General features: G+C 46.9%; 2 protein-coding genes across 2 annotated transcripts; one reads left to right on the forward strand and one right to left on the reverse strand.

The window, feature by feature from the left end:
- Positions 1-919: 919 nt before the first annotated feature.
- Positions 920-17,186, reverse strand: CCT7 (chaperonin containing TCP1 subunit 7). The gene is made up of 12 exons (XM_010994228.1): positions 17,026-17,186; positions 12,071-12,224; positions 11,221-11,327; positions 9,730-9,855; positions 8,802-8,854; positions 8,281-8,452; positions 5,213-5,377; positions 4,238-4,426; positions 3,351-3,448; positions 2,838-2,970; positions 2,148-2,354; positions 920-1,297 (listed from the first exon to the last, which is right to left on the reverse strand). Exons 1-12 carry the CDS (start codon positions 17,029-17,031, stop codon positions 1,076-1,078), a joined length of 1,632 nt encoding a protein of 543 aa, XP_010992530.1. The 5' UTR covers positions 17,032-17,186; the 3' UTR covers positions 920-1,075.
- A 931-nt stretch (positions 17,187-18,117) lies between these two features.
- PRADC1 (protease associated domain containing 1) lies at positions 18,118-22,234 on the forward strand. Its single transcript, XM_031467286.2, has 5 exons — positions 18,118-18,326; positions 20,302-20,402; positions 20,924-21,033; positions 21,299-21,466; positions 21,692-22,234. Exons 1-5 carry the CDS (start codon positions 18,119-18,121, stop codon positions 21,810-21,812), a joined length of 708 nt encoding a protein of 235 aa, XP_031323146.1. The 5' UTR covers position 18,118; the 3' UTR covers positions 21,813-22,234.
- Positions 22,235-22,436: the final 202 nt, after the last annotated feature.

A 22,436-nucleotide genomic window follows, 5' to 3' on the forward strand; every position in this document is an offset into this window, starting at 1 on the left:
TGTCATCGGCATACAGAACAGCTGAAAGAACTTAGTTCAGGACCATCAAGTTAGGAGGAATGCCAAACTCCAAAGTCTGGACCTGCCACCACCTCATTCTGCTTTTGAGTCCATCTAACCAGGAGTGGTTTGACTCAAAGGTTTTTTTAAAAATCCTTTTCCAGATTCAGCAGCAGAAGCTTCAGTGGCTCAAGGTACATAATTCTTTACATCTGGGTTCAACAACTATTAATTACAGCTAGCTGCAGGCCAACTCTCAGGACCAGCATAAATGAGGCAGACTCTGCTGATTTTGTTTATCTGCGCTAGCCATTCCAAACTTCTACTGGTCAGAAGAAAGTGGAAGGGACCCCCAAGACTACTGACAGGGAACGGAGAAGACCAGGTGGGGCTCCTTCAGCTACGTCCTCAATGGAAACCTAAGAGGTCACTAGAATTTGGAGAGGATGTGGCCTCTCTAAAACATTCCTCCAAGCCCTCAACCTCAAAATATGGAGTACGAGGGATGAAAAGACTGAGCCAAAAGAATATGGGAGCAGAAAAGGCAGACAAGGTAATGTGATGCATTTACTCAAACTCAGAGAAACCCGGGGAGGAATGCCCGGCTAGGCCAGGGCTAAGTAAGATGATGTCAGAAGACAAGGAAGTGACTCCACGCCTCCCAGCAGCTTCTAGGACTGAGAAAGCGACCAAAGTGAAACGTCCAGGCAGGGGCCAGTCCGGTGGAGCGTCTGCCCTGGCGGTGGACCTACAGCCCACTTTAACAACAATGAGAGGCTGTGGAGGACTCAGCCCAAAGGAGGGAAGGTCATTTTCTCTTTTCTACCTGTTGGGTGAGTACACGCGAAGCTAAAATCCTGAGCTGCAGTCAAGACATTCTTGAGTAAAACTCTTGTGCCTAAATAATGTGGAAAATGAATTCTAAGTCTTAAGTTTTATTTAAATAACCTCCAGTGAGAACAGAGTGGGCCAAATACTACCCCTTCCTTGTAACACCATTTGACCAAGACAGAGTGAGTGAAGCACAGCCTGCAGCCAGCCTGCTGGCCAACTCGTGTGAGCGCTGCGGTACCCCTCAGTGAGGGCGGCCACGACCTCGGCCCCGGCCAGCAGCTGGGGATGCATCCACTGTTGAGCGAGGGTTCTTGATCGTTTCATCTACAGACACGATAAGGCATGCGGCCTCCGAGGCTGCCGTCAGTGCATTGATCCGCACCATGGCTGGCTCCCACACGAAGGCCTCAAAGTTGTCAGCAATGTCCTCGTTGTTGATGTCCACCCCGTACCACATGCCCCCCTGAGAGCAGAGAGGGAGAAGAAGATATGGAACGGCCCTCACGGTTCTTCCTGCACACCCTCCCAATGACCTGGATTGTTAGGAACCCCCAGACTCTGAACCTGCCAGCATCACAACAGGAGCCTGCAAGTGCACCTCCTCCCACCACTGCCCCTTCAAACCTGGGAAAGGCCGACCGCAGAAGCCCTCCAGGCCCTCTCCCGCTGCTGTGTTTTAGGGAGGCCCCGTCCTCAAGTTACCTGAGGACTGTGTATGTCAAACCCTGCTTCTCAAAAAGAAGACTTTCCAATCCCTTATCATCTCAATGCCTCCATCAGTTCCTATTAAGGAAACCGAGACACACAGCAGTAAAGTGACTTGCTTAAAGTTCTAACCCAAGTCAGAAGCAAGGTCACTCACTGAGTGCTGCTGTCACAGCACTGAGCATTTAACAAAGATTTGCTAAATAGCAGATGAACAAATTAAGTTCTCAGAGAGGTCGCAACTTGGAGGTGGCAGAGCCATGGCTGGACTACTGTCAGCAGGGCCTGGGAGTGCTTCACCACCACACTGAGAAACCCAGTACACGAGGTCAGCATGTACTTCCAGGCTACAGGGTTCCTCTGGTTCCTGTCAATGCACCATGAGCAGTGATTACACTCTTGGTAGAAGCACCGAAGAAACCCTGGAACCTCCAGCCCTGGCACCGTGGCTTTCCTTCTGACCTCAGAGGAGGCAGTCAGATGGTACTGGGTTTGGTTCCAGCACCATCACCTGGGCTGACCACGCAGGGCTTGAGTAAGCACAGCACACACTCAGAATATAGCCCCATCCACCAAACCCCTGGCCCCTGAGGAGAGGAGTAACCCACCTGGGCATGCCGAGCCCGCAGCTTGTTGAGGATGTTTGTGGCATCAAAGCCAGCATTGTCGCACAGCTGGCGTGGGATAATTTCCAAGGCCTTGGCATAAGCCCCAATCAGTAGCTGCTGTTTTCCTGGAATGGTCCTTGAGTAATCTCGCAGGTACTTGGAGAGCTCCATCTCAATGGCACCGCCACCTGCCACCACTGAATCATTCTGCAGAGACAAGACCCACCTCTAAATGCAAGGCGTCCCCTGGTCCAAGCTCCAGCCATGGCTAAATTGGGCCACTCAGTCAATAGGCCCCCTGACCCAGAGAGAGGTTCCTTATTCCTTCCCCCAGCCCAAGCCCCAGGAGGTCCAGACATGGACCGTGTCTAGCACATCCCAACTTTAATCTGGTGAACGTTACGGTTTCTGACCAACTTCAAGGTCACTTGCAGCTTGAGGGCATTGGCACAATCTCTGGGATGGCTGACTACATCAGCTCCACAGTTGCTCTCAAGTCTTAGCCTTTAAGGGAGCATGACCTATTTTGAGACTGAAGCTGTTTCTTTACAATCTGTGAGACAATCAGGGCATACGTGCCCCGCTTGGAAAGACAGGTTGTATAGGGAAGGAATCACCACACAAATCCAGGTTCTTGTCAGCTCGGGAGGTAGAATGAGCTGTGCAGGCTGGGAGCCCCCAGCCTAGTACCTTGATAGCCCTCCTGACGATCATGATGGCATCGTGCAGGGACCGTTCTGTCTCCTCCATAAACTGCTCAGCACCACCACGGAGGATGATAGTGCAAGTCTTGGCCTTGGGGCAGCCAGTGAAGAAATTGTACCTATACGCGGGGTCAAATCATACATGTGAACTGCTTTCTGCTGCCAACCACCATATTCTGACCTCAGCAAGTCCTCCACTCAGCAGCTGCTCTTCTGTTCCTCACGAAGGCTCTCTAATCCCACCCTTAAAGACACGTTTTTGGGAAGGTCTAGGGCTGTACCACTGGGACATAAAGATTTTGGAGTCAGACTTCAGACCCAATTGGATCCTCTCCCCTCCTGAAACACTCAATTTACCTCAGTTCTTTATGCCTCAAAAGATGAGCTCTCAGATGAGAGTAGCACATGCCATACACACGACACCCCAAAGGCGGCAGAAGGCCGCAGCCAGGCAGGTCTCGTGAGCCAAGCAAACAGGGGGCCCGAGCCTACGGCTCACCTCTCGCCTCCAATCTGTGTCTCTTCAAAGACCTGGCAGCAGCCCAGCACATCTGCTGACAGAGCGTTCACACTGGTCTGGATGGAGCCCCCGCAAGCCTGAGAACACAAGCAGCAAGATCACCTAGCGGCGAAGGCTCACATGAGGCCAGAAGCGAGCTTCCTGCCACCTACTTATTTTTTTAATTTTTATTAATTTTTTTGGGGGGGGATAATTAGTTTACTAATTTATTTATTTTTAGAGGAAGTACTAGAGAATGAACCCAGGACCTTGTGTATGCTAAGCATGCGCCCTACCACTTGAGCTACATACCCTTCTCCCCCTGCCTGCCACCTAGTCTTAAAGCCAATTCCCAGGTTACACGGCCATGGTACCCCAAAGACTTCTGCACTGGGTGACCCACTCTCACCCTTGACCTCCAGGCTCCCTCCAGAAGAGGAGAAAACAAAACAGAACTAAGACACATGAAGGGTAAATAAGCCTGCTTAAAAGGAAATGTCAGTGACCCTTCGCTTCACCCAACACCTTCTCCCCCAAACTAGAGTGCCTTGGGCCCAGCAACTGAAGTCAGGATCGGTGCTTTAGCCCTAAAGCATCTTTGGTAAGATGCTCAAGAAGAAAGGGAAGAAAACGTCTGGAAGCATAAATACTTGAGCTTATCCAGTGATCATAGTACTACTGCTAGGTTCCCTCATGGATTAGATTTCCTGACTTGTTTTGGTTAGACTAACTTTTGTATACTGAGCATACACACACTTGCACTGTAGTGTTTCATGGCAAAAGGAGTTAAGAAGACAGGCCTAGACTGACATGCCAACCCAACAGTGTACTCCAGTGCACCTTCGGGGGCACAACAACCATGAAGCAGCCTATGAAAACTTGGTTACCATCATTGTCCTCTTCAGATCCTCCTCCGGCACTCGGCCAGCACAGAACATGTCCCTGTCAGCAAAGTACTGGGTGGCCACATCCCCAATGGGAAGCTTTGACAAGACGACTTTGGCTCCAGATTGATGGATCCTCTCTAACTTGTCGTAGAGAATGTTCCACTCAGCATCAACAATTGCCTGATAATCCTGAAGAAACCCAGAAAAGGATGAGGATGCTTTGAAGTGGATGTTAGCATATATGGCATATTAAAATATATTCCTCAAAAAAAAAAAATCCCTCCAAAATAAAATACACTGATTTACTTATGAGGCTAAACTGAATAGCCTCTCCTCAGTCAACTTAGGAACCACCTAAAACTTTCAACCACAGAGCAGGAAATGACCTGAGGACTGGGAGCAACTCCAGAGCTGGCACTTGCCAAGGTGTGAGACAGTTTAGCCTGGCTAAGTTCTAGCCTCCTCTGAGGTGTTGCACCCGTGGAGTTCCCAAGGACAAGACCCTTTCCCACAAAGGCTACTTTGCATTGGAGACACATTTCCCAAAGATACCTGCTTATGGCTGGGTGACACTGCTACCTGCAGACAGCCTTGGTAATATCAATGTTGGGAGCATACCTTTTCCTGCAGTGTGGGACTCAGTCTAGAAGGCTCACATCTTCCCAAGTAAGAGGAATCAAAATACCGGGCTCACTGTATAGCCAGAGAGCCCCAGCCAGCCCCTCCAGTGGGGCCAGAGGCTAATTTTTCAACAGGTTTGCCCTATCCAAACCTCCTCATGTCCAGGTCACTCAGAGAGAGCATAAAGTGAGTAAAGAAGTGGGCTCAATATTTAGACATCAATATTTAGGGAAACAGGAGGAGAAAAGAGCCCATTAGGTACCCGAGAAACAGAGCTGGGCCCAAGATGGCCACAAAGGCCCAGGACTTTGGCCCAGAATGCTGCCACTGCCACTGCCAGCTGGTAGGGCCTACCTCAACTGTGTGGACTCTGATTTCAGCATTATCTTTCTCAGCTTTCAGCTCCAGCTCAACATTTAAAAGGGCAATCATTGGATTATAGTACTTTTTGGGTTGCATTTCAAACCCAGCATAAGAGAAAGTCTTCTTGAATGCGACACCAGCTACGAGCTGGGACTCCTGTTAAAAAAAAAAATAAACAGTTCAACAACTCAGTACTAGCATGAAATAAAATCAAGTTAGTGGTGCACTGGACCAATGCATGTCCATTTTTGTGAACCTGGAAGAGTTAACCATGTTTTTATTTACTTCACCATTCTAACAAAGCCTTTCTATCACCATAAAAGCTGGAAAAAATACAGATTATATTCTGGTTGTCCTGTCAATATAAAGAAAATCATTTAGCTTGCAGAGGCCAAGCATCGTAAAGGGCTGTCCTCTAAGACTTACCTCCAGAGCAGGTGCCAAGGGACACACTTTGATCCCAACTCCCCACCTCCCAGTCTCCTACTGCTCACACAATATTCCTCCCTACCTCTACTGCACGTGAGCACACACACCTGCGTGCGATGGCCTAGAAGCTTCCTCCTTCCAGGAGATGAGAACAAAAAGTCCGAAGGGTCAGGAATTTCCTGCACAGCTCCCGTGCTATCACTGTGGCTCCCCCATCTTGATCCCTCAAAACATGAACTACCACCACTGGCTGCATAACCGAGCTTGCTGTGGAGTGGACTGAACAGCAGGGCAGAACAGAAAGCATGCTGTGCCTGGAAGTGACTTCAGCCTTATCAAAGACTGACGTTCAAACCTCAGATCTCTTTCTTACTAAGTGACCTAGTCATTTCCCACTCCATAAAGAAGGGGATATTCAGTTCAATGACCTGTATGTTCTCTGCCAGTGCGAATTTACAATCCCAGTCCATTTACTGTAGCCTATCAGTGAACAGATTCATGCATCATTCAAATCTACAGTCTCCTAGAGGGGGTGATGTGTGAACTGAATCAAGATGGATAAATAGAAATTAGTCACATAGGAAAGAGGAAGAAGATGTTCCTAGGAGGCAGAAGCAGTGTGGTGTTATCAGAGGATGAAAAGCCATTTGCAGTTGCTGGAATACAAAATAAGAGAGAAGAAACCAGTTTAGGAGAATCTTAAAGGCTCTGCTAAGGCCTGGCTCTTATTCCATAGGCAACGTAGAACCCCAACAGGTTTTACACACAGTGTAAATTGGGGAGCTTCACCCTGCCACAGAAAATAGGGTGGATTTAGGGGATGCGAGAGTTGAGGAAGGGTGACCACTACTAGGACAATGGTCTAGTAAAAGAGAACAGACTGAAGAAATAAATGATAAATTGGTAGATAAAATGAGACAATGGTCATCAATCAGATGACCCTAGATTTCTGGGTTGAGTGACTGAATAATGGTGATGATACCAACTATGTCAAGGAATACAGAAAAGATTACAGGTTTGGAGGACAAGACAGTGAGTTCGGCAGCAGTCAGACACAGGAGTGGAAAGCTCGAGGGAGAGGTAAAGGTTGAAGATATAGATCAGGAAGTTCTCAGTTAATCCTGAGAATAACTAAATAATAACCACCACCATTTACTGAATTCTATGTGTCAGGTTCTGTGTTAAGGGTTTTACATAGAGTTAAGGGATGTGGGGCAGTCTGAAAGAAAATATGTGTGGCCTGGAGCCCCTGGCTTTCTCAGCAGTGAGATTATTAGTTCTGATCCCTAGTTTAGTGAATGCTAATCTAATCTCAAGGGTTTATGGAAGTAGGAACGCACAGGAGAAGATGGAATATTACTACAAAAGCATTGCGTAAAGACAAAGTTGGCAAGCCATGATGGAGAGAATGGGCTGAAACATGAATGAAACTGGGGCCTGAAGACAGGGGAACGACTCAGATGACCTCCAGATTCCTCACAGCTTTATTACGTAAAGAAGACCTTAGCCCATGGACATGCACCATGACAGGAGGAAGAGGAGGGAGATGGACAGAATGGAAATGCAATTTGGAGGAGAAAAAGTCAAAGAACAAAAAGCAAAGTGCCAGCATATAATACTCCAATTCAAGCAGGTCTTGCCCTTTCCAAATCACTTCAGGCTGAGGTCACCAAGGAAGAGTAAAGGAAAAAGTAGGGGAGGCCAAGGATTGGAAAAAGTCCGAAGTAGCACAGAGACACCAACATCAAAGACTGTTTCCAGACAGATACTTCTGTGTTAGATAATATGCTGCGCAATACACTAGCCACATGTTGCTTTTTAAATTTAAATAAGCGAAAATTAAACTTAAAATTCAGTTCCTCAGTTCCACTAAAAGCATTTCAAGTACTCAGTAGCCACACCTGGCTACCAGCTATCATACTGGGCAGCACAGATATGTAACAGTCCCATCCCAACAGAAAGTTCTATTGGGCAGCACTGAGTTTAGAGCTACACATGCTGATGTGGATCAAATTCTAAAATAGGTTGTTAAATAGACAAAAGCAAGTTGCAGAACACTATGTATTATAAGTGAGCATTTGTGTTTAAGAAAAAAGTATTTATATTTGTACTTATAGATGCACAGAGTACTTCTGGAAGGACACACACACACAGAGTTAACAGTGGTTGTATCTGGGGCAGGAGTGGTGTAGGGGACATTTATTTTTTCCTTTAGGACCTTCTATACCTTTTGAATTATGTATCATCTATTCAAAATAAATGGACAAAAGAAAGAAGGGAAAGTTTGGCCATATCACTTGGAGAAGAATGGACTGGAAAATACTTCTCATATTTATTAATTGAGAGAGTTTTAGATTATTTATCAGAGCTAGCTCTATACCCTCCCACATTAACACCAAGATTCTGAAAATCAGCCGGTTCAATCTTCCATTTTGCTGACAAGTAAATATAGGTCCACAGAGGTGACAAATGTACCCACAGTAGGCAGCAGTATGGGGAACAGCTCCAGCCTGCCTCCCAGTCCAAAGTGCATTCTCTACACCTGTAATGTGTGCTCTCCTGCGATGCCAAGCTGTCTGAAGGGGCAGTGTGAAAGCAAGAACCTCCCAGGGAGGCCATAGCAGGCTTACCTCTAGGGCGCCACCTTGCACCTTCTTGATTCCAATCATTTTAAGCTGCAGCAAATCATCGAGCATTATTACTGCGTCCACCACCATCTTAGCGAAGAAGGCTTTCTGCTGGGAGATCAGCTTGGAGCTCAGAGCAGTCATGGCACATTTCTCTAGCAGCTTCCTCTGCTCCCTAGGACACAAGGGTGGGACTGCATCAGGTCCTGAAAGCCCCTCTTATCTGATTCTATTGCAATGTGAAGATGGCTTCTGTTCTATACTCTAAACTCAGCCCTCAACAACTTCATCTTCTGTATCTTTAGGGCAGGTTATCAGTGACAGATGGCGACTACAGTCAAAGACTTCACAAGTGACAGCTTTTAAACTACAGTCTACAGCCTCTCTTGTACTGCACGGGCTGGGGGACAAAGGGTTTAGCAAAAGCCAAACAGCCCCAGGCCCATATAGGGATCCCAGCATAATGATGCATCCAATCTGGCCACAGGAAGTCAAGGTTCTGACAAAGCCAACTGCAAACTTACACTTTATCGTCCCTCTTCACAGTCACGGCGATCTCTTTTATCTTGTTAACTGCCTGCAAGAAAAGAAGCTAAGTGAGTCTCTCATGCTAAAGACGAACTGAAGAAGTGGATCCCAAATTCTCTTCCTGGTCCCCAATCTGTTTATTCCCAAATCTTAAGCATTTCTACTCTATAACCAAAAAACCATTTCCAAATCTTGTAGCTGCCTAGAAAAATACAGATTTGTATAGTTCAGAAAACCCTCAAAGTTAGAAATGTAGAGTAAGTATAGTTCTTAAGAATCATCAGGGAACCTCCAAGATTCAGCTCTGGATCTGCAGGTAACGCACTGAAACAAATGAGTAGAAACACTATGACACTAGATTAGCCTAAGCCTTCTGGCTTATGGAAAGCAACTATGACAACTTTTAGTACTTTATATATTTGCTATGTTGTATAATATATGATATATATATTTATACATTAAATATATCTTTTCAAAAGATATCCTTTCCTATATACTTCTCATATATGATTTCATTTAATGTCACCACTCCAAAACTGGACAGTAAAAAGAAAAAGTAAGGTCTAGAGGAACTGACTTGCCCCAGGCCACAGAATGAAGGTCAAGGTCAATAAAAGCAAGGTCTCAAGATGAGCCACGAGGTACTGGATAAAAACAAAAGTAGCTTTCATTTACCAAGAGCCTATGGTATGTCTACATGATGTCTGTCAGGAAACCTGAGGCTTGAAGAGATGAAGTAACGTATCTAGTCAAACAGCTACTGAACGGCTATCACAGAGCTATTAATAAGACAGCGATTCCCAGGGAGAATTCAGAAAATGCTCAAGGAACCCTGTTCCCAGTCCCTCCACACCCCAGTAAATCCTAAGAGAAACATGAAGGTGTCCAGGCACAAGGTGCTCAAGTTCACCAGGGTTCCCATACCAACTGAGTGGCAGTGCGGAAAGCTCGGATGATGATCTGTGGGTGCAAACCTTCCTCCACGTAGGATTTCACCTGCTTCAGAAACTCTGCAGCCAGCAGGGTCACTGAGGTGGTGCCATCACCGACCTGGAAGAAGATGAAAGGAAATTCACGTATTCTCATGTTCAGGAATAAAGCCCTGAAACTCCATTTTTAGGCATTCTACCCATTCCAACTGGGAGCCGTTTAAATGAATGTCAAGCCTTTTCCGGGAAGCACTGCTTTTTACAACAAGTAGAAGTGTTGGTAGTTAGGTATCCATCTCATTACCTGGGCCACAAAATTAACCCCCCAGCCAGGCCCATCCTCCAAAAAGGGCTGACTTGGACAAACTTCCCCAGAATACGAAATGATATATGCAAACGAGAACTTACTATGTTCAAGGTACTATGATCAATAAGACAGTTTCTGTCATGCTTCTAATACAATGCTTACCCGTCACAAATAACCATGGTAGCAAGAGGTATGAGACGAACATTCTCTAAGGAGAACAAACTACTACAGAAGTTTACAAAACAGACCTCTAAGTGCTTCGTATTTTAAACACTATTTGGAATAAGCAGATTACTAGTCTGCTAATCTTTCTCACACAGCAATTTTCTATGATGGGATCTAAATCCTATTTTTAATGAGGGAGAAGAATGAAGGCTTTTAAGAAAACTGGCTAACCTCTGATTTGGAAGAATTTATTTTGGTTTCTTTTTTGTTTTAGTTTATCTCTCTCTTTTTTTTTTGGAAGAAATTTTCTTTACCTCCCTTATGTCCACTGTGTAATATAAGGGATTTTAGGGAGAAAAAAAAGGTACTGTGGTGAAGGGTTTAAGCTGCCAATTTCCTGGACAGAAAGGTATTCCCTTGTTGAAAATATTAACAGATCAAATCTAGACTCTTGTCACTTTAATTTTATATAAACCATACTGTTTTATATATAGGACAAACTGTGTCTTAACAGACCTTTTAATATAACTATAGGACATACCTGTAATACTCTGAAATGCAAACCTATCTCTCTCAACATTTATTATCAAGACTCCAGTGTTAGAAATGGTTTTTAAAAATGCAGACAGGTTAATGTCACTGACTTGCACATGTTAAAATGCTAAATCTTATGCTATGTATATTTTACCACCATAAGTATTTTTTTTAAAAGAAAAAGGTAAACTGGAAGCAGTCTCCAGCCTCATAATATAAGGCGACCAACAGATGAGAGGTCAAATTGTTTACCTAGCAACTTGTATGAATGACAGCACACAGGCCTGGTCCTAAGAACTCAGCTACATACAGTGGAACAGTGAGAATTTTAAAGGACTATTAATTCCATCTAAATATTTTTTACAAACACGTATTACTTGCGAAATAATTTTGGATATACAATCAAAATGTTTTAAAGAGCCAAAGAGCAAGCATGCATGTGTTTCAATCTCCACTGAAACAGAGGCTTGATTTTCCTACCTCAGCATCTTGGGATTTGGCAATGTCCACTAAAGTCTTTGCTGCAGGATGGACAACATCAAGGAGTTTCAAAATTGTGGCTCCATCATTAGAAATTGTTGCTTTGCCTTAAAAGGGACAAACACAAAGTAAAAATGTAAAGACCTTTTCTTAAGTTCTGTCTTCTGGCTGGACCTGGATCCCACACACATTTTGTGGGGATAGGGCCGAGGCGCTCGTGGTGGGGATGAACTGATCTTTTTACAGTTAGCTCTGTGCACAAAGGGTCACCTAAAATCACACATTTCTAAAGACCATGAACTCCTGATTTTCTCTGAACAGTAAACAGCACATGTCTACTGGATGTACAAAACATTTTAAAAAATAAGAATGAGGGGGTGGATATAGCTCAGTGGTAGAGCACATGCTTAGCATACACAAGGTCCTGGGTTCAATACCCAGTACTCCATGGAAAAAAAAAAAAGAAAAAGAAAAGAAAAAAGAATGAATAACCATTTAGATATTTTTAACAGTTGATACCCTAGTATCTCATTTCTAAGTTAACACACTAAAACATAAGGGGGAATTTTTTTCTTTGTCTCCACAACATGATACAATGGGAGTGACCACAGGCAATTCCAGAAGATTCTATTTTGTGTTTCTAGGCCAAATCTCTTTACAAGGCAACAGACTTGTAAGCCCAGCTTTTCCCATACATTCCCAGGGCTCAACATTCAGGACAATGATGAAATGGAACCACTTCATGGTGAGAAATCCTTCAGAGATCTTAAAAGCAGTGGGATTTCTGATGCCAATCTCTGCTAGCCCCAACACTCAGAGGAGTCTCCTCTTCTGCACTCTGCAGACTTACCTCGGCCATCCACAATGAGCTTGTCCATGCCACGGGGACCCAGAGTGGTTCTTACAGCCTCGGCAATCACCTGGCAGGCACTGATGTTACTTACAAGCTGGGGGATGCCTTGAGAGCTATCAGTCCCCTCTTTCAACAGGATAACCGGTGTGGGCTAGACAAAAGAACAATTTACTACTTTTAATAATCATTCATTACGTAAGATTCAAGGAGGGAGAGGGAACATGTTCCTGTCTCTCCAGTAACAGAAATATCTGGAGACCTTTTTAAACCACGTTACCCTGCTGTCCAGCCACCACATCCATTCCTTAAACAGCCTCTACCTCCAGAGACACTGCCAAGACCACAACATACCTTGCAGGTGTGCTAGAGAATGGTTTGAGAAGCACCAATTTAGTCAAAAAGAACAAATCAAATAAATGCATTCTCCAGCGCCCAGCTGAAAAAGCGTAGCCCTTTCAACTTCTGACCCTAATCCCGTGTTGAGGAATTAGGTCACGGCACAGGAAGAAGCAGGCCATGCTCAGTGTTCACCCTCCAGCAAACATCCATTTATCTGCATAAGAGCTTAATCCTAGGGCAATGATGCGAAACATGAGGTGCCAACAGCTTCAGATGTTGTCCTGGAGATGCCCAGGCAGACAGCTTTACCAGTGATGTTTAGCCGGAGTGCAGGGAAGTGGCTAGGCAGAAAAACAAAGAGCACCTTTGTCCTGCCTCACAAAATGACAACAAATCTGATTCGTATAGCAATGTTACCATCTCTCATGCTGGTTCCATAAAGCCTCCCTGTGACTAATCTCCAATCAGATACCCAGAACAAGTTTTCCCATTTTGCATTGGCCTCCAGAACAGTTACTATCCTTGTACATGCTTAATCTGCAGAACTGCTTTAGCAATTATGGGAAGACAAGGACATCTGCTCATTCTGAAGGGCCTGCATAGGTACCTTTACTCCAGTGACCATTAGCACAGACACTAATTCCTCAGGTTAGCAAACAAGGCTGCTTTCCCTCTGCATCCAAGCCTGTGCCTTCAGAGATGAGCTCATGGACCAGACTCAGTCTTCCCAGTATTTGTCACTAATTTTACTGGTGTGAAACAGACTACAGTAAAGGTAAATACTGTTTCAAAATTTTTGTTATGTCAGTTATGTGTGTGCTATTAGGCTATGATCTGAAATTTATTTCTTACTGTGGACTGCAATATAAAGTTTGAAAGTCACTGCCCATGTCCACTCCTAGGGGGTACTTCAGGTGTCTCAGCAGGGAAGGCACATAGGAAAGCACAGAGCTGTCTCAGTCAAACAAAAGGAGCCAGGAATTCACACATCAGGAAGTCTAGCAACCCATGAGATTGACTCCATATTAACTGGGCAATTCCTTAAAAAAGTTTTACTCCTTTGGCCAGTGTAGCTAGAGGGTAGTATGTAAGCAGAAGACTGGATAAGGCTGAAGAAGCAGGCAGGAATCAGATCACTACTCACCTGTAGACTGCAGTAAGAAGTTTGGATTTTAATCCTACAAAGGGAAGCCCTGGAAAGGCTTTTAGCAGAGGAACTGCATAGTCTGATTTACATTTGGAAAAAAAAAAAACTAAACAACTAGCAACTTTTCTAAGGAAAGACCTGTCCTCCAAAAATGCCCCACTTTCTCCCAGTCCTGCTAAGTCACTCCTCAGGCCAGCCTCTGGTCTACTCCTTCCTCAGATGGAGTCTTACACTTTATTATTTTTAAAAATATATTTTTATTGAAGTAGTCAGTTTACAATGTTGTGTCAATTTCTCATGTACAGCATAATACTTCAGTCATACAGGAACATACATCTATTTGTTTTCATATTCTTTTTAAACAAAAGTTACTACAAGATACTGAATATAGTTCCCTGTGCTATACAGTATAAACTTGTTGTTTACCTATTTTATATATAGTAGTTAGTATCTGCAAGAGTCTTACACTTTAAATCAAAAACCAACTTCCCCTTCTATTGCCTCCAACAGATTGTTTCAACTCTCTTGAGGCTAACTTATCCAATGTTTCTGTAAACTTTTTCTCACTTCCACCTCCAAATTGTATCCCCATCTACAGGAGACACACTGCTACTTTTTACAAAACCACTTTCATATGGCCAGGCCAACAATTCCTCAGAACCTCTATTCTTCCAACTTTTCTCAACAGTAGTTACCATGGGCGTTTAAGAGGGGACCCCATAACTCTCTCTGCTTCCCCTTGAGCATAATGTTTGTATTGCTATCCATCGAAAAATATGAGCTTCTCAATGGGCAGAGTTCCTAGATTTGGTCATGTATGAAGCAACATACAGAAGCATTTGGTGTTGAAAATCCAACCATTACATATCAGTTAACTCTTGAACAACACAGGTTTGAACTGTGTGGGTCCACATGTATCTGGATTTTTTTCAGCAGTAAATACGACAGTACTACACTATCCAAGGCTGGTTGAATCCGCAGATACAGAAGAACCCTGGGTATGGAGGGTTGACTAAATTGCAAGCAAATTTTTGACTAAGTGGAGAGTTGGGGCACCTAATCCCCAAATGGTTCAAAGGTCAAATACACTCGAAAGTCCTTGATACGAGCCATGAAATAAGGTGGCACTCGCTTATTTTTGGAAAAGCATTGCAGTATGGTGACACTAAATTCATGAGAATTCTTAAGTACAAAGCAAGAAGGGCTTGGAAGTAGCTGACCACACTGTCCCCAAGTTCCCTATGCTTTATAGGCCCTACAGAAATTGTAGGCTGGGTACAGAGATCCTATGGGGAGATAAAGGTAGCAGGGCCGGACTGAGCCAACTCAGGTCAGTTAGGGATGGGTCCTCTTCTAACAGTTCCCCAGGGGCAGGCACTACCACGAGAAGTCCAGCTTCTAACCCTAAGTTACTTTCCAACCACATTTTTACTCAAGTGAAAGGAAATGACAGCAGAATCCTATAATCTGCCAAGGGTATCACAGAAAACTTGGTAATTTCAGCTTAATAATCTTATTCACCCTCCTTAAAAACTTTTATTAAGCATTATTACGCTTGATGTTCTATAAACCAACAAGTGTTCATGTGCCAAGGCATATATGGCCTAATCCTTAGTGCTCAACACCAGAGAAGCAAGGACATGTATTCTGTACAGCTGTACCAAAGTCACAGGACTAAGGTTTCTGGGGTACCCTTTTACCTCTCTTCCAATCACAGAAGGCTTCTAAAATACTATGTACCAATTCGATGACAGCAAGGAGAATTCTTGGTGACTGAAGTCTCACGTTCCAAAAGGAGAGATATAAACAGCCAATACAGCAGGGAAACAGATCAGGGATCAGTTCAGGAAAAACCCAAGGTGGTGGTCTGGAGCCTCTTGGTGAAGGGTTTTATCATCAGTCAGAAGACTCTTGGTTCTGATCCCCAGTTCTTTAGAGGCCAACCAAAACTCTTACGGTAGTCTTGCCAGGAAGATGGATTACAGGGAGGAAAAGAAGCAAGCCAACTAGCTAACATGCTGAGTGCTTACAACATGCTGGGCACTTCTTATGTATTCATTCATTTAATACCTTCTAACAGACTGAGGGCCAGAAATGCAATAACATGCTCGCAGTCACACACCTAGTACGTGGCAGAGCTAGTTATAAACCTAGGCATTCAGTGCGGCTCCAGAGCCTACTCTGGACTGCTCTACTTTGCCGCCTCTGCACAGAAGTTGAAGACAACTTGAGGAACAGGCAATGTTGAAGATGGCCTGAAAAACGCAGTACTGGAGGTATGAATGGGAGAGAGTGTACAGCTTAATGCCCGGTTCCTTCTATCTTGGGTACAAATGGGGTTCACAAGGCATTTGGTAGCAGAATGAACACCTCATAGGTGTCAGTTTGACATCTCCTAGGACAGGGAGAAGCTGAGGAAGCAGGAACATAGAGAACTGAGTTGGCCTGACAGGCTAAAATGAATGAATGATCTGCGAAGTGCACAGGGAGCAATGTCTTAGTCAGGGTTTTGCCTCTAACACTCAGAAGCTGGCCGTGTTCAACAGCAACTCCGGAGACACCACAGAGATCTGGGGCCGACGGAAGGCATCTGCAGCTCTGAGACGGAGAAAGGGATGCCCTGGAAGAGGGTGGGGCGGGCTGGGTGGGAGAGGGCTACAGAGGAACTCCAGTATTCACCAACTCCCTAATTTAACAAAAGGAGAACCAGAGTTAGCTGGTCAACTAGAAAAGCCAGCTAACGTCACATCTGGAGGGGCAGACACGGTCGGAGTCGGAGGCCGGGTCTTCCCACCTCTGATGCAGTGTCCCCAACTATCTGACCCATTCTCCTGGCTAAGAAGTTACACCTCCGTAAAACCAGCCGGGCCTGGTACATTCAGCAGGCACTAAACATGCGTTTACTTAAGGAATGAACCTGTAAGTGAATGGATTTAAGTACGGGCGGAAGGATCTGGCTTTATTCATGAACATCCCGCCGGCGGGCATGGGAGCAGTTAGCGACCAGAGATGAGACCTTGGGCTCGGCCCAACGTGAGGTCCCCATACTACCTCTACCGGTTCTGGGAAGCACCCGGCTTTACACCCCCATTTTCCAGAGCTTCCACGTCTGACCGTCGACCAGGTATGCACACTCAATCCGCAGTCGTTTAACCCAGGTCATTATTTTGGGGGGCTCCAAAAACTGGGCTCACGACACGGGTTCGCGGCCCCGAAGCACCCTGGGACTTGTAGTCCCCAGCCAGCCGGACCAAAGCCTCCCCTAGAGCCCCTCACAAAGGGTCCCTGCTCCGTGCCCAGGCCCAAGCCAGGCCGCGGCGGGCCGGGGTCGCCCGTAGACAGGGGGTCGAGGCAAGGACCGAGTCAGTAGGCAGGGAAAGGTCCCACGGGACCGGCCCCGGCCGGCCGGCGCCAACTGCGGACCAGATGGCAGCGGATGGAGACGGATACACGAAACGCCACTCACCATCATTTTGTAAGCTTATTCAGCGGCCCGCTACTCCTCTTCTCTGCGCCCGGGCCGCCCAGCAACCCCACAATGCTCCGCGCCAGAGAAGTCCCCAGAAGCTTCGTCAAGCCGTTGGACCGGGAGAGGAAGGGGACGGGCCACTTCCGCCACTCTATGGTTCGCTACCACAGAGTCGGCGTGACTAGAAGGGCCAGAGGTTGGGCCTCCGGGGGCGCCCTAGAAGAGATGTGGTAGTTGTGGAAGAGTCGCCTGTTTTCGATGGTGCCATTCTCTTGGAACGTACAGAATCCTTGCTCGGCCCGCGTCATCCACTAACTCTAATTCCATTCCCCTTCTACTCCCTGATGCCAGACCAAGGAAATGCAATAAACTCAAATTTTTTTTGAACTCTGACACGCTTTTGCTTAAGAATTTACGTGAGTGATCTCATTTAATCCTCACAATCCTGTCGCGTTGGTACTGTTATCATGCCCACTTTATAGATAAGGGAACTGAGGCTGAGAGATTAGGAAAGGTGTCCAAGTCAGTTACACAGTAAATGGTAGAGAAACAGCCGTGGGCACCTGGCCCCAATGCCCGTTTTCTGGCTCGACAGTGGCCAGAGCTTCCTCGAGGGTCGGGTACATCAGAGCCTACGGACCGTTAGCGCGCAAGCGCTGGTGGAACTGAGCAGAGGAGGAGCAGAGCAGGAGCTGCCGGGGACCGCCTGGCGCTAGATTAAAGCCTTCCCAAGGAGGGAATGGGAAAGAGGGGAGCACAGCTGGGAGAAGGTAAATCGTCGTCCTGCGAGGCTGCCGCGGGGAGGATCCCGAGACCGCAAGAGCTGACTGGTTAAGATTTTCCGCGGCTGAAGCGAGTCCTGCGGGTCTCCCACCTCCAGTTCTCCCCGCCTCCCTCGCCCGCCCACTAGCCAGCTAGGTCTTGCAGAATCGAATCCATACTGAGAGATGCTGGGGCGGGGGCCGGCAGTTGCAGTTAAGAGTTTAGGCCAATCAATCCTCGGCCCCACTTCTCTCGACCAATAGAAAGTGGGCTAAGGCGCAGGGGCGGAAAATGTGGCTACACGAGCAGGTATCAGAGCCAATCAGCCATGGGCCTCGTTCCAGTCCACCAACCAGCAGCAAGAGCGGGTCTGGGGGCGGGAGGCCAGAGCAGCTGTCAGGCCAAAGTCCGGCGAGCTACGAGCGGCTGGGCTGTTGGAGGAAGTGCGGCGCCGGGCCGGGCCCTGGAGATGGTCCCTGGCGCCGCGGGCTGGTGTTGTCTCGTTCTTTGGCTCCCCGCTTGCGTCGCGGCCCACGGTGAGCGGCAGCGGGCGGGGTTGCGCTGCGGGGAGGGGCTGGCCGTCCACCTTGAGCGCGTCTGGGGCCGGGGGCCACGGGTCACCTTGGGGACCCCGCGAGTTCCAGGGAGAGCAGGTCTAGAGATGGGCGCCTGGAGTGGATGGGTACGGGTCCCCCACCGACATGAGCTCGGCGCGGACTGAGGCTGGGCTGAGTCCTCAGCTTCCCACGTCGAAGCAAGATTTCCCCCTGCCCCCACTAGCGCCAACTTAGAAGGTTGAGGGGGCGAGGAATAGCGAACAACTAGAGAGAATACAAGCTGGAGATATGTTAGCACTCACTTGCATATACTGGACCCCACATTGCTACACGAAGGCTCACATGCACAATCACATACGTACACACCCAACCTGTTTGCATCTACATGAAAAAATAAACATACACCCATATACATGTGTGAGCACATATACATACTTACAGTTTACACAGATCAGAAAATGTAAAGGTCAGGCAAAGATGTGTGTGCGGAGGAGGGCAAGTTTAGTGCTAATCCAGGAAGGCTTCCTGGGAGTGTTTCTGTATCTGATGGGAAGTCTCCACCCCTAGGATTTAAGGCTGTATTTGTAGCCCAGTGCCAAGTCAGTGGAGCTCTGCCTGGTGGCTATGTTTTGGACAGTACACAAGGACAGGTAAAGCCACAGTCAGACCCAACCCTGGCACACCTGGTAGCGGCTCGATAGTTTGTTGACTGACTAATGGACCTGTGGCAGCAGCTTCCGCCCTTTCACATTCCTCAGTCTCTCTGGGCTAAGGAAACCAGGGACTCAAGTTCAGGTAAAACATGAAAAGTTTGGTGCTGAAGAGACCCACACGCTGTAAAAATCTGGTTGTTCCAGGAATTCCCTTTCTCAATGCAGTGGAGCTGGAAATAGTTTAGTTGTTCATTCAATTCAACAACCTTTCTGAGCACCCACTATAGCCTAGCCACTATGTTAGATAATGTGGATACAGCAGTGAATGAAATGATAAACTTATGGTCCTTATCCTACAGCAGCAGACAAACAATAAATTTATGAACACTGTATAATTACAAATTATGTTACAGATGTCATTGGAGAAAAAGTACATTTTGAAGAGGCTTAAGGGAAGGGCAGTCACAGGGCAGGTTACTCTGAGAAAGTGACATTTAAGCTATGGCCTGATGGATGCATAGAAGTGAGCCATATAAAGAGGTAGAGTGAGGTTAGGAAGCACCCCCAGATAGAGGGAACTTGCAAGAAGACTTGGAGATGTGAAGAAACTGATAGGAGGCCCATTTTGCTTGAATATAGGAAGAGACGAGGTTGGATTAGTAGCTAAGGGCCACATCATGTAGGGCCTTGAAGACCAGAGTTAAGTTTAGATTTTAAGTGCAAAGGGAAATTGTTGAAGGGTATTGAAGCTGTGGGAATAGTGACATGATTATATTTGCTTTAAGATCTTTTAAGAAGATCCCTGGCAGTGGTTTGGGAAGTGAATCTTAGCAAGAATGGAGGCTAAGACAGACCAGTTAAGAAGCTGGACAAGTCACAAGAAGAAATGATAGTGGCTGGACTAGGGGGATGGAAGTGGAACCAGAGTCAACTTTTAAGTTTTGGTGAGAGTTGTTTTGTGCACAGGCTACCACATCTCCACCTTGCAACTCCCAAGTCCGCTTCAGAGCGAAGATGGATTAACCCTTGGAAAGAACACTAGAGCTAACACTAGAGCTCTCAGTCTTCCTGGCTTATCTGTGTAAGCAGCAGCAGCTGGAAATCTCTGGGGTTACTAACTCTGTCTGCATCAACTCTGTCCTCCCCAGGGCAGAGGCCACCGACCTGGAGGACCCAACCGACTGAAGCTGGGTCCTGGGCCCAGACAATAGCCAGCCCAGTTGAAGGCACAGGGTCCATGATCTGAACCTGAAGCAGCCCTTTCCCTGGAGGATTCTCACCTGTACATTTTTACCTTTCAGGCTTACGCATCCATGATTATTTGTACTTTCAAGTGCTGAGTCCTGGGGACATTCGATACATCTTCACAGCCACACCTGCCAAGGACTTTGGTGGTATCTTTGTAAGTTCAGGAGGCCCTCTCATCTCTGATCCTGTCTCCACATTCCCCCAACTAAGTTGAGGTGACCTTCATCATCCCTTTAACCAACACCTGAGTGCTGGGACAGAGAAGGGAGCAGAACCCAGTTCTGTTTTCCAGGGGCTACAGAACCAGGAAGGGCTTCCAACTCTTCCTCTTGGTATAATACAGACCTGGGTGCCACAGAGGGAAAAGCTGTCTTCTTAGGGACGTGAAGTTGTGAAAAGCCAAGGTTCTGCTAGCTCCACCACTGAACTGTGTGACTTAAGGCTAATTACTTCCCCTCTCTAGGTCCATACCAACTTCCCTACCTAACTCAGGGCAAGGCAGGGTGGGGCAGGACACCTTGGTGAGAATTAAGGAAAAATGCTCAAGTGTCCAGCACACAGAAATTGCTCTGTATTTCCTTCACATTTTGTGAGGAGCTGTTAAGATGGGATGGTCAGCCCCATCGTAAGGCAGGCATGTCTCCTCACACCCTCACCTGTTTAAATGCCTTTCAGCACACAAGGTATGAGCAGATTCACCTTGTCCCTGCTGAACCTTCAGAGGCCTGCGGGGAACTCAGCAACGGTTTCTTCATCCAGGACCAGATCGCTCTGGTGGAGAGGGGGTAAGGACTAGACAGGCCCTGGGCACAGGGGAGGGCAGGCATAGGGTAGATCAGTGTTTGTGGTGGTGCTTTGAAATTGCTGTTTTTAAATAATTTTTAAAGGGTTTTTAAGAAAATGTCTTAAGATTATCCAAGCCTTTGGTCATTTACTTGTGAGCCTTTATTAAAAAATCCTCCATGGTCCTTCTTTCATCCCCCCAGGGTGGTGGTCTGGGGAGGGAGAGCTAGAACCCTACCTTTCCTTTGGTCTCATCACCTCTTCCAGGGGCTGCTCCTTCCTCTCCAAGACCCGGGTGGTGCAGGAGCACGGCGGGCGGGCGGTGATCATCTCTGACAACGCAGTTGACAATGACAGCTTCTACGTGGAGATGATCCAGGACAGTACCCAGCGCACAGCTGACATCCCCGCCCTCTTCCTGCTCGGCCGAGATGGGTGAGGGCTCCTTGTCTCTGGCAGTATCAGAACCAGGCTAGGTGCCATGACTTGGGGAGGTCAAGGGCAATCACCAGTCCTTTCTCACAAGCCTTATTTTGGGGCGCCCTGGTTGGAGGGCCAAAAATGTCCTCAGGCTCTGGAATTCCCAGAGTGATGGGGACAGTGGGGCATGATGGGGTGCCAAGAAAGTGACCATCGCCACCTCTCTTCATGTCCTCCCAGCTACATGATCCGCCGCTCCTTGGAACAGCATGGGCTGCCATGGGCCATCATTTCCATCCCAGTCAATGTCACCAGCATCCCCACCTTTGAGCTGCTGCAACCGCCCTGGACCTTCTGGTAGAAGAGCTGGTCCCACATTCCAACCATAAACAACTCTGGGCTGGGAAGGGGAAATCCAGGAATCCTGCTGTTGGGGATTTATGGGTAGCATTTGAGGACAGGTGGAGTCAGGTAGAGGAAAAGAATGTGGGCTTTAACTAAGCTAAGGGAAGCCACATCACTGGCCTTCCCCAGGCTCCCATAACGTCTCGTGCTATGGGAAGAGGCAAGAGCCAGGCCCCAGGGCTTGTGGGCTAGGGTTTTAACAAAAGGGGCCAACAGCAGGTGGTCTGAGAGCCATCTGAGATGTGTCACATCCCACCTGGCTCCAGCCTCCCCACCCAGGGTCTTTCACAGCAGTTGCTGAATGGTGTAAGAAGCTGGTGTTTGAGGACTTAATAAACCCTCACTGACTTTTTAGCAATAAAACCTCTCATCAGGGTTGCAGCTGTGTCCTAGAATAAGAGCACACGAGGATGGAGGGGACTCCAAACACTCATCTGGTCCCATGTTCTTGTTTTAAGGGGAGGAAACTGAGGCCCAGAGAGGATATATGATTTGCCCAAGGTCCTCTAGGACTAGTGCTCATACTGCTAATCTTGGATCCCAGCAGCCTCCTGTTCAAGAACACAGGAAGCTGTAGTTC

The sequence above is a fragment of the Camelus dromedarius genome, chromosome 15 (assembly GCF_036321535.1).
Source record: "Camelus dromedarius isolate mCamDro1 chromosome 15, mCamDro1.pat, whole genome shotgun sequence".
Lineage (NCBI taxonomy): Eukaryota > Metazoa > Chordata > Mammalia > Artiodactyla > Camelidae > Camelus > Camelus dromedarius.

What these genes read in the sequence shown, in the direction of transcription:
- CCT7 (XM_010994228.1), bottom strand. An exon ending in GCTCATTGTGGATGGCCGAG is followed by an intron (nt 11,328 to 12,070) that starts GTAAGTCTGCAG and finishes GTCCCTTTTAAG; the next exon opens with GCAAAGCAACAATTTCTAAT. An exon ending in TGCGGGCTCGGCATGCCCAG is followed by an intron (nt 1,298 to 2,147) that starts GTGGGTTACTCC and finishes CTCTGCTCTCAG; the next exon opens with GGGGGCATGTGGTACGGGGT.
- PRADC1 (XM_031467286.2), top strand. Translation starts at nt 18,119, where the DNA reads ATGGGCCTCGTTCCAGTCCACCAACCAGCAGCAAGAGCGGGTCTGGGG. An exon ending in AGGACTTTGGTGGTATCTTT is followed by an intron (nt 20,403 to 20,923) that starts GTAAGTTCAGGA and finishes AATGCCTTTCAG; the next exon opens with CACACAAGGTATGAGCAGAT. An exon ending in ATCGCTCTGGTGGAGAGGGG is followed by an intron (nt 21,034 to 21,298) that starts GTAAGGACTAGA and finishes CACCTCTTCCAG; the next exon opens with GGGCTGCTCCTTCCTCTCCA.